Source organism: Prunus mume, linkage group LG7 (genome assembly GCF_029339155.1).
Source record: "Prunus mume cultivar Tortuosa linkage group LG7, ASM2933915v1, whole genome shotgun sequence".
Taxonomy (NCBI): Eukaryota; Viridiplantae; Streptophyta; class Magnoliopsida; order Rosales; family Rosaceae; genus Prunus; species Prunus mume.
In genome coordinates, this window is record NC_142704.1 from 9,600,682 (window position 1) to 9,613,563 (window position 12,882).

Below are 12,882 nucleotides of genomic sequence, written 5' to 3' on the forward strand. Positions count from 1 at the left end.
AAAGGCTCTGAGCCCCGTGCTGGAAGTGGAAGAGCTGCTCATACACTTAAGGCCAGGGCCTGAAATGTAGAAACAACTTTTCTTTGCGCACCCATATATCTTTTTCCTTAATTGGACAAGTGGACGCATTATCTGATAATACTTGCAATTAGAAGTTAATTATGGGATTAATTAATATAAGCAGACTGCAGGCCCCCACTAGAAGTAGTGGATTGGCTTTTTTGAATCAAGTGGCCTTATTTGGTATTTCCATACATAATGGGGCTGGATCATCATCATCATCATCATCATCATCATAGTTTTAGTGTTGATAATCTTAAGACTTTCAGAGGGAAATGGAAAAGAAAAGGGGAGTGCACTGACTATATGCAGGCCTACTTTGATCCATGCAAATAATTGCACTGCATCAAACATCATCTGCAAACTCTTTCCATTGTTGCCTTCATGATGTTGAATTTTGTTCATCAGCTTCTCTTTCTTTCAGTGGCACTGGATTTATTACTGTATATTCGTTCGTTGTCATTAGCGTAGAAATGGCTGGTGGTTTTGCATTTTGTTGAATCTTTCTCTGTAATTCATCAAGAATGATGTATATGCCTTCCGTTTTTAGCAATAATTAATAAACCTTTTTTATATATAAAAAAATGCTAGGAAGGGAAAATTTATAGTACTTATTTCTCAGTTCTTGAAATATACAAGCACAAATTTATTAACTTTAGTGTGATCTTTAAATGGAATAAATAATATGCATAATTCTGAAGAGAACTTCTGGAATATCTTCTGCTGACTCCACAAATGAAACCGTATGAGGAAAGAATAACGTAATTAACAGCTCAGACTCCATTGTGAGGGTTGGTTGATCACATACAAGTAACAGCAGCACCGCCTACAAAGTAATAATCTTTCCTCCACGTTGAACTACCAGCTTGGGTAGAGAAAATGTTGGTAGGAAGCACTTTAGCCAGAATGCCACTATCTTTCCATTTTCCAGACAGCGCTAAGTAGCTATTTCTCCTTTTCTTCCTGTTTGTCCAATGTTACTTCCAATGCTCGGGCTGTTGTCGTGCAAAACCTGGCTGAATGGTGCAATTGATGATGTGCGGTCCAAAAAATATCACAAACCAGAAACATGGATATGCAAGCTGCATCAGTTACATAACTAAGAAACTTATACATAAATGATTAATGAGAGAGGAGCCACGGGACTTTCAGGGGGAAGAGATTTTAGTGAGAAGTCCCTCTTAACTATTTCTTAGAAGTTTCATATGAATGTGATTCATTTATACCATACACATTAATCAAAAAGAAGTGAAGAAAAGACAATGGGAACTGTTAGATTACCTGAAGAAGCATGGAGGGAGCTCCAGAAGGTTCAGAAATGACATGGCTTCTAGTTTTTCTTCCATTTAGTGTAGCTACTGATGGGCTGTTTGCTGTAGTTATGTCCCAAAAGCTTCGTTTTTTAGCGGTTGGGACTGGTGACCTAAAACGGTGACTTGGACTCTTCAGCTCACCAGTGCTTGGCTCCTGTGGTCTCAAGCTAGTCCTTGGCTCCTGTGGTCTCAAGCTAGTCCTTGGTTCCTGTGGTCTCAAGCTAGCCCTTGTAACTATCCTCTTTGTTCCCCCCTCCCTCCCTGCTGCTCCTGGTGTTTTTTCACTTTTCCGTGAAAGCTCACGAATGAGATCATCCTTTTGCTTTAGATGTGAAGTGTGATCTTTCTTCATCTTCTCTATTTCTGCTTCCAATGCCTTTACAGTCTTACGAAGCTCTCTAACTGCTTCCTCAGCACCTTTTTTCTTGGATTCTGGTGTGAAACAATTCCCAGTCAAGAAAGAGGGTCTTGGTTTCCGCTTCTCGTTTGGTTGGGCAGAAGTTGGAGGAGTCAAAAGAGACGTAACTGAAGAAGGGGTTGGAGAGGCATTTGCAGCCAAGGATTGTGCTTGTATAACTAATAACTTCTGTTGCTGATGTGCTAGTTGTACTCGCAGTTCACGATTCTCTTTCTGTAGTTCAAGTAATAGCTTGGCCTGATCAGTATCAGATTCAGGTACTTGCAGTACTTCCTCGTTCACATCACATGCCTGCAATAGTGAAAGATGGCAAGGAAAGAAACAATATTTAGAGTTGCCATAGTGGAGTTACCATGAAAGTTTTCGCCTAAATTTTGTAACTGATAGAAATCAAAGCATGAAACTTTGGGGAACATAGAAACCAATGCCTGTTAAGCGAAAGACATGCAACATCATATGCCATGAGTCTAGATAGTCAGAGAATTATTCAAGTCTTGACATTTCAACATAACTTGCAAAATACTACAGACACAAGACTCTCAGATGGGCTACAAATAAAGAATGGTAGTTGAAAAACAAAAGTTAGGAGGATTGACCTTTGTCCTAATTTCCTTTGCTCGATCAGCCCAATGAAGAGTGTTTTGGGTTTCACCAAAGGAGAGATTACATGGGCTGATATTAGCAATCATCACAGTGTTACAAGCTCCTCCTAAAGAATCTTTGAGAAGTTGGGTCAACTTTGAATTCCGATAAGGTATGTGTTTCTTCCCCTCCACTAGAGCATTGATACAGCTGCTCAGTGCGAGGAGTGACCGATTTATGTTGGCACCCTCGAGAGATCTAACTGTCCTCTGATCCGTGGCAAGGGCTCTCTCTGACCCGGCAAGATCAATAAGTGAGAGCTTGCCAATTCGGTTGACCACATTCATGGAAGCATCTTTTACCCGGTATTCAATCACAACCTGGATATAGAAGGAGAGCAAATTAGAAAGATAGAAAGAAACTGAGGAAGTTTCATTCAAAAGACATATCTCTATTGTTACCTGCAAAATAGCATGGGACCGTGAGGAGGTTTCATTAGCGCGAGTTGGTTCAGTAGTTCGGTTTTGGTTTCCCTGCTGAAGCAATGCCATGACCTGCCACAAACCCAAAGATAGACCAAACAACAGATTAACTCCCAAACAAAGCATCTAATCTTTCAAATCATCAGAAAAGATGGTAAGAAATTACTTCATCGGTGGAATAAGCTCTGTATTGTGTAAGTCCGGCTGCCACTATTCCCTGTAATACATTTGAACGAATATTGTTTAAACACGAACATCTTAGGATGAGTTTCGAATAAAAATAAATGCCATATACTTTTACTTATAATTAAACTTGGTTTAATTAACTGGCGCTAACAGCTAAGCTTTCCATAATCAGAAGCTTTACCACATAAAACAAATGAGATGCATATGGAAAAAGTACGTTTTGGGCGAAACGATGCAGCTAGTTTCAAAGTAATAAGCTACATTGCTTTAGATTTTCCCCACTGCATATTTTGGCAAACACACAGCAAACAAATAAAGCGTGATCTTGATAAACATCATTTAATCTTAGAGATAAGAATTCCATTTCTGAACATTGTCTAAGTTGGTAAAACATTTGTAGTCTACAACTTCTGTTTGCGACATTATTATAACTCTTAGATTACATTTGGTAACTTAGTTTTCTTTTCTTGTGAATGGTTGTAAGTAAAGTATGTAAGATACAAGATAAGAGGCGGACCTGTTTGTCTTCTCTAAGTACCAGAGGCCTTCCAGGAGAGAGCAAATCCCTGACACTTTCATTATAGACCTCAAGATAGGACAGATGAACCACATGGTTTCCATCACAGCTCCTCTTCCTTATCTTGGTAAAGAGGTCCTTGATTGCCAAAACCATAACTCCCGGATTCTCCAGCGTGCCTAGCATTGTGTATGTTTTTCCAGCTCCCGTGGCACCATAGCAGAAGACTGATCCATTCCTTCCCTGCAGAACTGCTTCCACAAGCTCTGCCGTACTGAAAATTTAGACAGGGTACACCAGGTTAGTGAATGTTTATGGAAACCACACAATGATTCGCAAAAAGGAGACAGTTTCAGCTCTACTGAGATAAACAACATTAGCAGCAATTCTTTCATGGCAATTACTCTTTCTGTTCGGTTGATGACAAATGTATTGGAAAAGTGATTTATCAATTCAACCCAAGAAACCAAACTCACAGCTATATTGCAACAAAACTACCATCAGCTTAGTTGTATAATGTTTTCCATTTCTTGTGATCCAACACAATAAGAACCCTTACTTCTCCTTGTTTTTCTTTTTCCTCAACAGGCAAACAGGAAAAATGAAACAAACCAACACAATTAAGATGGTAATGAAGAATTTGAATGCATAATTGAAGCTGAAGTTTATGTGCAAAGATGGAACATTTTCAAGCAGAGAGAAAGGAACAATACAAAACTAGAACAATGCAAAACAAGAAATGATTTATTGGATGAGTATTACAGTGCGTTTGGATAAGGGAAATAAATTTGGGATTTTAATCAGAATTTCTAAATTGACATGAACCAATTCCCGTGTTTGGATAAAAAAAACATAGAAATTTAGAAATTTCGCGTGGGAAAAAACATGGAATTTGGAGATCATAAATCCCAACTTAAATTCTATCTAAAAGTCGTCATTTCTAAAATCCCAAGAGAGATTGAGCTTTTAAAAAAGATAACTTTACAAATAAAGGTTAAATTTTGTGTTTTAAATCTATCATCCAAACAAAAAACTTTACAAATTCTAGAACATTAATTTCCTTCATTTTAAATTCCGTCATTTATGAAATTATTTGTACTTTTAAATTTCCTCGTCCAAGCACAAGAACAAGTCAAGAAGGAAAAATGCAAAACAATTACAAGAATTATATAAAGTTTCATTAGACCAGTATTAAAAGGTCCAATAAATCATTGATATCCAATTAAACAAAAACTCACGTGGTGGAATAAACTTCTTGTTGAGAAGTGGTATCTGGGAAAGAAGCATCGAAGGTGAAATGTCGTCCTCGAAGACGCTTCAGCCTCAGATAATCGTTCTCGTTCGCAAACTCCGTGAGATAAACGTCACGCCTGTTCACAATTCGAACACAGCACCGAGAACCCACTTCCTTCTCCTTCTTGGCCATCGGCCTGAGCCTCACAAACACAAGAATCCGACTTGTGTGTTTCTCTGAAGCCGAAGTGGTCTCCGATTCTAGAACATTCTTAGTTCCCTCCGCCCCTTTTGACTCTGGCTGCGGCACGTGAGGCACGTGACCTCCCATTGAGAGCCTCCGTGCTACTGCAGTAGAAGCCTTGGCCTTTCTCGGGCACGAAGTAAAGCTGAGAATTTTGTCATTGCCGCCCACCACATTCTCTTTGGCGTCATGGGTTGGTGGTTGAGGCAGAACATAAGTTCTTGTAATGGTGGAGTTGTGCATTGTGTTGTTGTTCTCTCGCATCACATGGCTAGGCTTCGATTCTTTATCTTCTTTTTTACAAGAACCAAGAAGCTCGACGCTCGGGTGAGTTGTGAGCCGCAGCTCCTGATCGGTTTTTGAAGACTGGTTCCTGAGAGCTGCTGAGGCTTGCTTTTGCTTCTCATAGAGCTGAGTTAAAGCTTTCATCTTTTCTTTCAATCCATGGTGGGGGTTTCTCAGTGGAAGATTCGCATGGTTTTGTTCTTGATCTGACCAGGGTTTGCTACTCTCCAAAGGGTTTGGTTCATTTTGCCCTTGGTTGATTTGAGATCGAGTTGAGACAGGCATCCTATGATTTTCTCACTATCCAAACATGCCCAGAAAATTTTCAAGCCGACCCAATCGAAGAAACTGCTAAAAATGCCAGAAAGTTCAAAACTTTGCCTTGGAAATCAATTGAATGCCACTGTTGAAGAGTGAATAGGTGAACAGCGGAAATGGAAATAGAGGAAGATCAAGATTGTGATTTGGGTATTAACTTTGGAGGGTCTTTGAGTCGTTAGATTGAGGGACATCAACGGTAGGTAGTGTCAGTTTTGAAGGTAGTTGCTACTTACACTCCAGAATCTGCTTCTTGCTCACATAAAGTATTGATTTAGTTTGAACTTTTTGGCTTAATTGGGTGGAAGAAGCAAACAATGCAAGGCTGTTAAGGGTATTGCATTTGAAAATTTTGAATGACCTAATGTAACGGTCAAAATGTTGTCAGATTTTGTAGCCGGTAGGAAGAGAACTGTGGGGTCCATTTTGAGGAAATTTCACATTGCACGGGAAACCCTCTCCTCTTTATATGGTGAAATCATTAAAGATGTAATCTTTTTTTAAAGTAGCAAGGCAGGGGTTGTATTTTATGTTGTACAGCAGCAGCAGCATTATTTTCTCTTTTTCTCTCTGTTCTTTTTTTTTTCCCTTATTATCACTTACTTGTTATGGATCAATACCCAAATCACACAATAATATTATATTATAAAATAGTAATATTTTCCTATTCATTTGGATTTAAGAAAAAAAAACTACTAGGAAGGAATTCCCATCAAAGAAGAAACTCTTATTTAAGGTTTACCAACTTTAAAAGTCAAACACTCTGGAAATAATATTGTCTGTCTTCTGGTAAAGTAAGGAGCATTTGAACCAGTAAAAACTTGTACCATTTGGATCTGAAAAAACAATGTTTGATAGACAAACGGCTGATGCATGTTATTTTGTTGTTGTTAAATTAGCTTTATTGTCAATTCAATGTCAATTCAATTTTCTGTTAATTACACGCAATATTGGGGGCTATGATTAAAGTTTTGTCTGTATAAACAAATGCCTTCTAAGAGAGGCCATCAGAGCAACCCATCGAATTATGATAATTCATGCATATGTTAAAGTAGAGCAGCTCGTAATCATACTTCATCTCTAGTAATTTATGTATAATTTACCTTATCATAATGATACTTGATGATTGAAGACTGGTTGCTTTCAAACAAAATACCATGATTTGATGGGTTTTTGAAGCCACATCTTATATAAGCAATGCAATCAACTTTGCCATAATTTGGTGGGTTTTTGGTGCCACATCTTTAAGATTAAGTTAGTGTATTAGAGGGGGTTTTGTAGCTCAAGTTATTAAGAGTAGTTATCATGCACTCGACATTCGAATTCTTTCTCTTTTAATATCACTTATATATATATATAAAAAAGTAAAAATTTATTGAGGCACTAATTATATATGAATGTATCGGCCGTACACCAATTGATTAGCTTGTTTATTCTTATGATGATCAGATAATTTGGTAACATGCTCAAGATATATTTTGTCACCGAAACAAAACTTCAATTTTGCGTTTTGATATTTTGTTATTCTGGTCATGATCTTGAATACAGGGCCTAACTTTTCTGTTGAGCTGGTTTGGGCCAAATAGGCCCATATTGAAACGTAATATATATATATAGCGGAAATAAATGCTCGCGGACTCGTTTCGTAACAGCCCTGGTTGTCGGGTTGAGTCTGGATCTGTTAGCCCAAACTTGGGTGGGCCCAAACTGCATAGTGGACTCGTCCGAGTCGAGCGAGTAGATTTACAGCGACGCACAGTGGCTAGGGTTTAACCACCACCAAACCCTACTAAAATCACAGAGCTCCTTTTCTCTTTGTTTCAGCTCGAGAGAGAGCTTATCTTCTTCTTCTGCGCCCCAGAAAGTGTAAAGCTCCAATTCCCTAGAACCAGTCGCCATGACAGACGCAATCCCTTACGCATCTCCGGACGACGAGACGAAGAAGAAGAAGCGCAAGAGAAACAGAGGGAAGAAACAACCAGAATCGGCAGACACCGAACAAGCAGAGCCTCAAAACCCTATTCCGGCAAAACAAGAAGAAGAAGAAGAAGAAATAGAAAAAGAAGAAAAAGGAGAAGTTGAGGAACAAGCTAAGGATGAAGAGAAGAAGACTAAGAAGAGGAAGAGTTCGAAGGGAGAGGAAGCAGAGGCTAAAACCCCTAGCGAGAAGAAGGTGAAGAGTGATGGAGCGTCTGGGATTATGAGCACACAGTCCTTTTCTTCCTTGAATTTGTCTGAGAACACTTTCAAGGCCATTCAAGAAATGAACTTTCAGTATATGACTCAGGTAAATTCCCTGCTTGAATTGGATTTCCTTATGGGTTTACTCATAGCTCCTCCTAGCTTATGGGTTTTGTTTTTTAATTTTAATAAAATTTATAAGCTGTCATATTGGGAATTGCCTTCAAATGAGAAATGTGTATGCTCGTTGAGATATCTTTTACTTTTTGTTTGCAAAAGTTGTAGATGATTTGGGCTTATTTAAATTTCCAATTAATTACAAATGCAGATTCAAGCCAGAGCAATCCCACCACTCTTGATCGGACAAGATGTCCTCGGAGCTGCAAGGACAGGATCTGGGAAAACTCTTGCTTTTCTAATACCAGCTGTGGAGCTGCTATATAACACACATTTTGCTCCTCGTAATGGAACAGGCGTTGTTGTGATTTGCCCAACACGGGAACTTGCAATACAGGTGAAAATCCTGCCATATTGCTGTTATTTGTTTTGATTTGTTACATTTTCTCCAATAGCACGGTGGAGGTCGCTCCAATTCAAGAAGACCTTTTTGATGTCTATACAAATTTCACATCATCTAAGTTAAAATTAGTTTGCGCCTTCTAAAGTACTAGTAAGCACAAATTTTTTTCTTCACATTGAACATCTAAGGCTACTTCTCTTTGAATGATGACGCCATTCTGCAAAGAACCTTAGTAAAAGTAGACTTTGTTACTGTAATTGTATGTATTAGTGGGCTTTGACTCGGTATTTGTATTTGCTTGATATGAAAGTAACTTTCTCCATATTATACAAATTTTACAAAAATAAATTGTGCTTTATTACATTTTATGCTGTCGCATTCTAAGATTTACATTTGAAGCCCTTCATTTTTCCCTGACTATTTCTCCTTTCAAATTCATTCAGACCCATGCCGTGGCAAAGGACCTTCTAAAGTATCACTCACAGACTCTGGGCTTGGTTATCGGAGGTTCAGCCAGGAGAGGAGAAGCAGAACGTATTGTAAAAGGAGTAAATTTATTGGTTGCAACCCCTGGTCGACTTCTTGACCATCTTCAGAATACCAAGGGATTCATATATAAGAACTTGAAGGTGCCATTTATATATTCTTCTGTAATATTGTTGTGGTTGTTTCAAAAATATTTTTAACTGGTTATTTTGTGAAGTGGTGCTAATTGCTATGGGTGGCTTTCTGATTTAAAGAAAATTCTATAATTGCTTCCTCGACTTTGGAGTATTTTATTGTAGTTATTCATCCTTTTAATGAAATACTGAGTTGTAGTTCAGGATTCTACTGCAACTTGTGTTGTTTGTTAGAGACTAGAAACATCACAACATCTGACAATCTTTAGTTTCATTGTTCTCGTGGACTTGCAGTGCCTCATGATTGATGAAGCTGACAGGTTATTGGAAGCAAACTTTGAGGAAGAAATGAAACAGATTATTAAGTATCTACCGAAGGTAAACTATTTGATTTACTTTTCTACCTCTTGTGCTACAAAAGGCTGCAAACCATAGATGCATCCTGCTCACAACATATGTTTCTGGTTTTCTTTTAATAGGAGCTTGTAGTTTGGTCAATTGTGTATGGCTATCATTCAGCCTGGATAAATGAATTTTATGGGTTTAGTTGCAATTTAGAATTGTTTTTTATCTGGTAGTATTCATTGGCTGATTGAATTGCTAATGGACGTGCAGGATAGGCAAACAGCTTTATTTTCAGCAACCCAAACTAAGAAGGTTAGTGCATTATATCCACATCTCATAGTAGTCAATCTCTTTGTGCATTGTTTTTAAATGGTTTAGCTTAAATTCATATGCATCACACGTACGCCCATATGTTACATGAATGCCTTGCCCTGATAAAACTTTTCCTGTTAAACCTATAGGTTGAAGATCTTGTTAAGTTGTCGTTTCGGAAAGATCAGAAACCTATCTATGTTGATGTGGATGAGGGGAGAACTAAGGTAGGAATCCGGATGGTTTTATGCATTCCTTATTTGACATTTGCTTTGTGTTGATATCTATTATGAATATAAGCCTACTTCGTATTCTATACATACATATTATATACATTTCTTGTGATTTAGCCCTAATCATTAGAATCTGACAAGGCTTTGTGCACCATAGGTCACCAATGAAGGGCTGCAGCAAGGTTATTGTATTGTGCCTAGTGCCAAGAGATTTCTTCTTCTATATTCTTTCCTGACGAAGAATCTTTCTAAGAAAGTGATGGTCTTCTTCTCTTCTTGTAACTCCGTCAAATTCCACTCCGAACTGCTTAAATACGTTAATGTGGATTGCTTTGATATTCATGGAAAGCAAAAGCAGCAGAAGAGGACAACTACCTTTTTTGATTTCTGCAAAGCAGAGAAAGGAATCTTACTTTGTACCGATGTTGCTGCTCGTGGACTGGATATTCCTGCTGTGGTATATTTCCTTTTTCGTTTTGACGTAGGCTCAAACTTCAGAAATTTATTGTTATTAGTTTTTCTACCATTCAATGATTTTATCTACGACAATAGATATCCCAATGTATTTAATCAGAATGGCAACATTCTTGAGCTATAATCCTTCCTTCCTTTTTCTCATAAGTTATTTTTAAGAACCTATTATGATTACTTAATGGGAATTCAGTTGCTGCTAATATCCTGCCATTGTTTTATCCTGTTTTAACATTAAATTATGTAGGTATTCTTCTTAATTATATTAGCAATATCTGCAATAAGCAAATGCTGATGGTAATCTTATGCTTATTTTTCCTTTTCTTTTATTGTAGGACTGGATTTTGCAGTTTGATCCTCCAGATGAACCCAAGGTGTCTAATACTTCTTCTTTACTAATATATTTCTAGTACTTTTGGTATCTTGTGATTCTTCTTCATTCATGCTGAATACAGAGTATAATGGCATATCTGCTTGCAGGAATATATCCACAGGGTTGGTCGAACAGCTCGAGGGGAAGGTGGAAAAGGAAAGGCACTACTTTTCCTCATTCCTGAAGAGTTGCAATTTATACGCTATTTGAAGGTATGCTTTTCGTAAGTTGTAGAAATAAACAGAAGCAAGCCGACCCCCTCTCCCCAAAAAAGAAAAGAAAAGGATAAAGTACCATGCTTTACAGAATGGTGTCTGTATATAAAGCAAGCTTTGTTGAATATCTTGCCAATATCTTTTGTTTATTTTGTTTTCAGGCTGCAAAAGTCCCTGTTAAAGAGCATGTATTTAATGAGAAGCAGCTGAAAAATGTGCAGTCACAGCTGGTAATTTCCTGTTAGTTGGTGTTCAGTTGTTATCTACTTTTATACAATAACTGGTTTGAAGGAAACTTATGTATTGCTTTGACTGCTGCAGGAGAAAATGGTTGAAGGCAACTACTATCTGCGCAAATCAGCAAAAGAGGCGTATACATCTTATTTATTATCATATAATTCACACTCCATGAAGGACATCTTTAATGTTCACCGCCTTGATCTGCAGGTACTCATCCTTGTTTGGTTTTCACAACAGCTTGTGACTATTTGTTTTTGTTCAGTGTATCTCCTTGTCCGTGTTTTATAGCATAGAACACCACACTGTATTTTAGATCACTTGGTAAAAACACTCGATACATGCGTTTCACCTATCAATTGAAAGTAAAAGTTCTGGTCCAACCCTAAATAGCATCACCTTTTGGTAATTTACATGTCTTCCTCCTTTTCCAAAAAAAAAAAACATATTTCTTCCAATAATATGAACTAGTGCTGAAATTAGAATTTCTCTAAAAATCCTTGGATTTATTACGCTTCAATATGTTTTGTGGCATCCGATTTAATTGCAAAGTGGCTGGAATTGGACAGGCGGTTGCAGCTTCCTTTTGCTTTTCTAATCCACCCAAGGTGAATTTGAACTTAGACAGCAGTGCATCAAAGTTCAGGAAGAAGATGCGTAAAGTAGAGGGAAGTCGAAATGGATTCAGTGAGAGCAATCCTTATGGTAGACAAAAAGTTGGTGATGACAATCGACAATTTGTAAGGCATTAGAGGAGCCTTCGTGTGTGCAGTAAATTATGCTTTTTTATCTGTTTTCCTTGCAACAATATCTTATGTATTCATTTACTGCTGAAGTTTTGTAGCTGAAATTGAGACTGTAAAATGCAATTTTGATTGATGGCGAAAATGCAAGTCATCCGCCCTAGTTACCTACTTAGTGTACCATTCTATATTTGATACAGTTGCATACATTGGTAACCTTGTCAAATTGACAGAGAGATAAAGAACAACGGGAAAAGGCACCATTTGAATTCAAAAAAATCAGGCCTTTTCTTCATTCTCCATTTCTTAGTTCATTAAATTCTGCTTTCTCTGTTTTCCTTGCAAAATATCTCATGTATTCATTTACTCAAAGTCATGGCATTTGCTAATGGATCTGAAATTGCTTGTTAAAAATTGGCCATCTCTTTCCTTGGTGCTGGTGGTATATAAACTGCAAGTATACAATTAATCCAGGGTCCGAAGGTTCAAAGCTCAAAGTCAAGGCATTTGCTAATGGATCTGAGAATTAGAGAATTTGGTTACCTGGGATGTAGACATGTACCGTGTCGTTCCCTTCCATGTGAGGAAAGTTCCTAACTCTGCTGGGCTGAGCTTTTGGTGAGAAGTTCAGAAATCCTTCACAGTCAAAACATCAAACACTTGGTCGACAGCACGATCAAAGTTCAAAACCATTCCAAAACAAGGCAAAAAGAGAGAAAATTGATTGGAATTAGTAGTTACCAAGGGAATTGGAGCTGTTGAGCAGTGACAGAGAGCTTGATTCTTCGGAGCTGTTGAGCTCTGGTGGTGATGGTGGAATTATATATTTAAAGAGTATAATGGGGAAGGAAATTATACAAACCCAAAAAGTATATTGAAAGCGTATAGCCGGACGGCTATAATTATTAAATATAAATTTTTTATTTAAAGAGTATCGCCGCACGGCTATACTTCTTGAATATATATTTTAATTAAATAGTATAGCCGACCGGCT

At 37.8% G+C, this 12,882-nt stretch overlaps 2 protein-coding genes and 1 long non-coding RNA gene across 5 annotated transcripts; 1 reads left to right on the forward strand and 2 right to left on the reverse strand.

Moving 5' to 3' along the window:
- Nucleotides 1-732: 732 nt before the first annotated feature.
- Nucleotides 733-6,004, reverse strand: LOC103342227 (ATP binding microtubule motor family protein). 3 transcript variants are annotated; one of them, XM_008245836.2, is made up of 7 exons: nucleotides 4,797-6,004; nucleotides 3,559-3,832; nucleotides 3,022-3,072; nucleotides 2,835-2,927; nucleotides 2,388-2,753; nucleotides 1,342-2,082; nucleotides 733-1,076 (listed from the first exon to the last, which is right to left on the reverse strand). In XM_008245836.2, exons 1-7 carry the CDS (start codon nucleotides 5,603-5,605, stop codon nucleotides 1,038-1,040), a joined length of 2,373 nt encoding a protein of 790 aa, XP_008244058.1. In that variant the 5' UTR covers nucleotides 5,606-6,004; the 3' UTR covers nucleotides 733-1,037. The 3 variants fall into 3 exon arrangements, with proteins under 3 accessions (XP_008244058.1, XP_008244056.1, XP_088897169.1); XM_008245834.2 differs by having other exon boundaries at nucleotides 733-1,072; nucleotides 4,797-6,001; XM_089041043.1 differs by having other exon boundaries at nucleotides 1,027-1,142; nucleotides 4,797-6,001.
- Nucleotides 6,005-7,414: 1,410 nt separating this feature from the next.
- On the forward strand, nucleotides 7,415-12,059 carry LOC103342224 (P-loop containing nucleoside triphosphate hydrolases superfamily protein). Its single transcript, XM_089041044.1, has 12 exons — nucleotides 7,415-7,925; nucleotides 8,148-8,333; nucleotides 8,783-8,968; nucleotides 9,254-9,337; nucleotides 9,575-9,616; nucleotides 9,766-9,843; nucleotides 10,007-10,306; nucleotides 10,656-10,694; nucleotides 10,801-10,905; nucleotides 11,070-11,138; nucleotides 11,230-11,355; nucleotides 11,715-12,059. Exons 1-12 carry the CDS (start codon nucleotides 7,536-7,538, stop codon nucleotides 11,895-11,897), a joined length of 1,788 nt encoding a protein of 595 aa, XP_088897170.1. The 5' UTR covers nucleotides 7,415-7,535; the 3' UTR covers nucleotides 11,898-12,059.
- A 150-nt stretch (nucleotides 12,060-12,209) lies between these two features.
- Nucleotides 12,210-12,756, reverse strand: LOC148915439 (uncharacterized). Its single transcript, XR_016121878.1, has 3 exons — nucleotides 12,630-12,756; nucleotides 12,432-12,524; nucleotides 12,210-12,339 (listed from the first exon to the last, which is right to left on the reverse strand). It is a non-coding gene; the product is annotated as an uncharacterized LOC148915439 (long non-coding RNA).
- Between the last annotated feature and the right edge of the window lie 126 nt (nucleotides 12,757-12,882).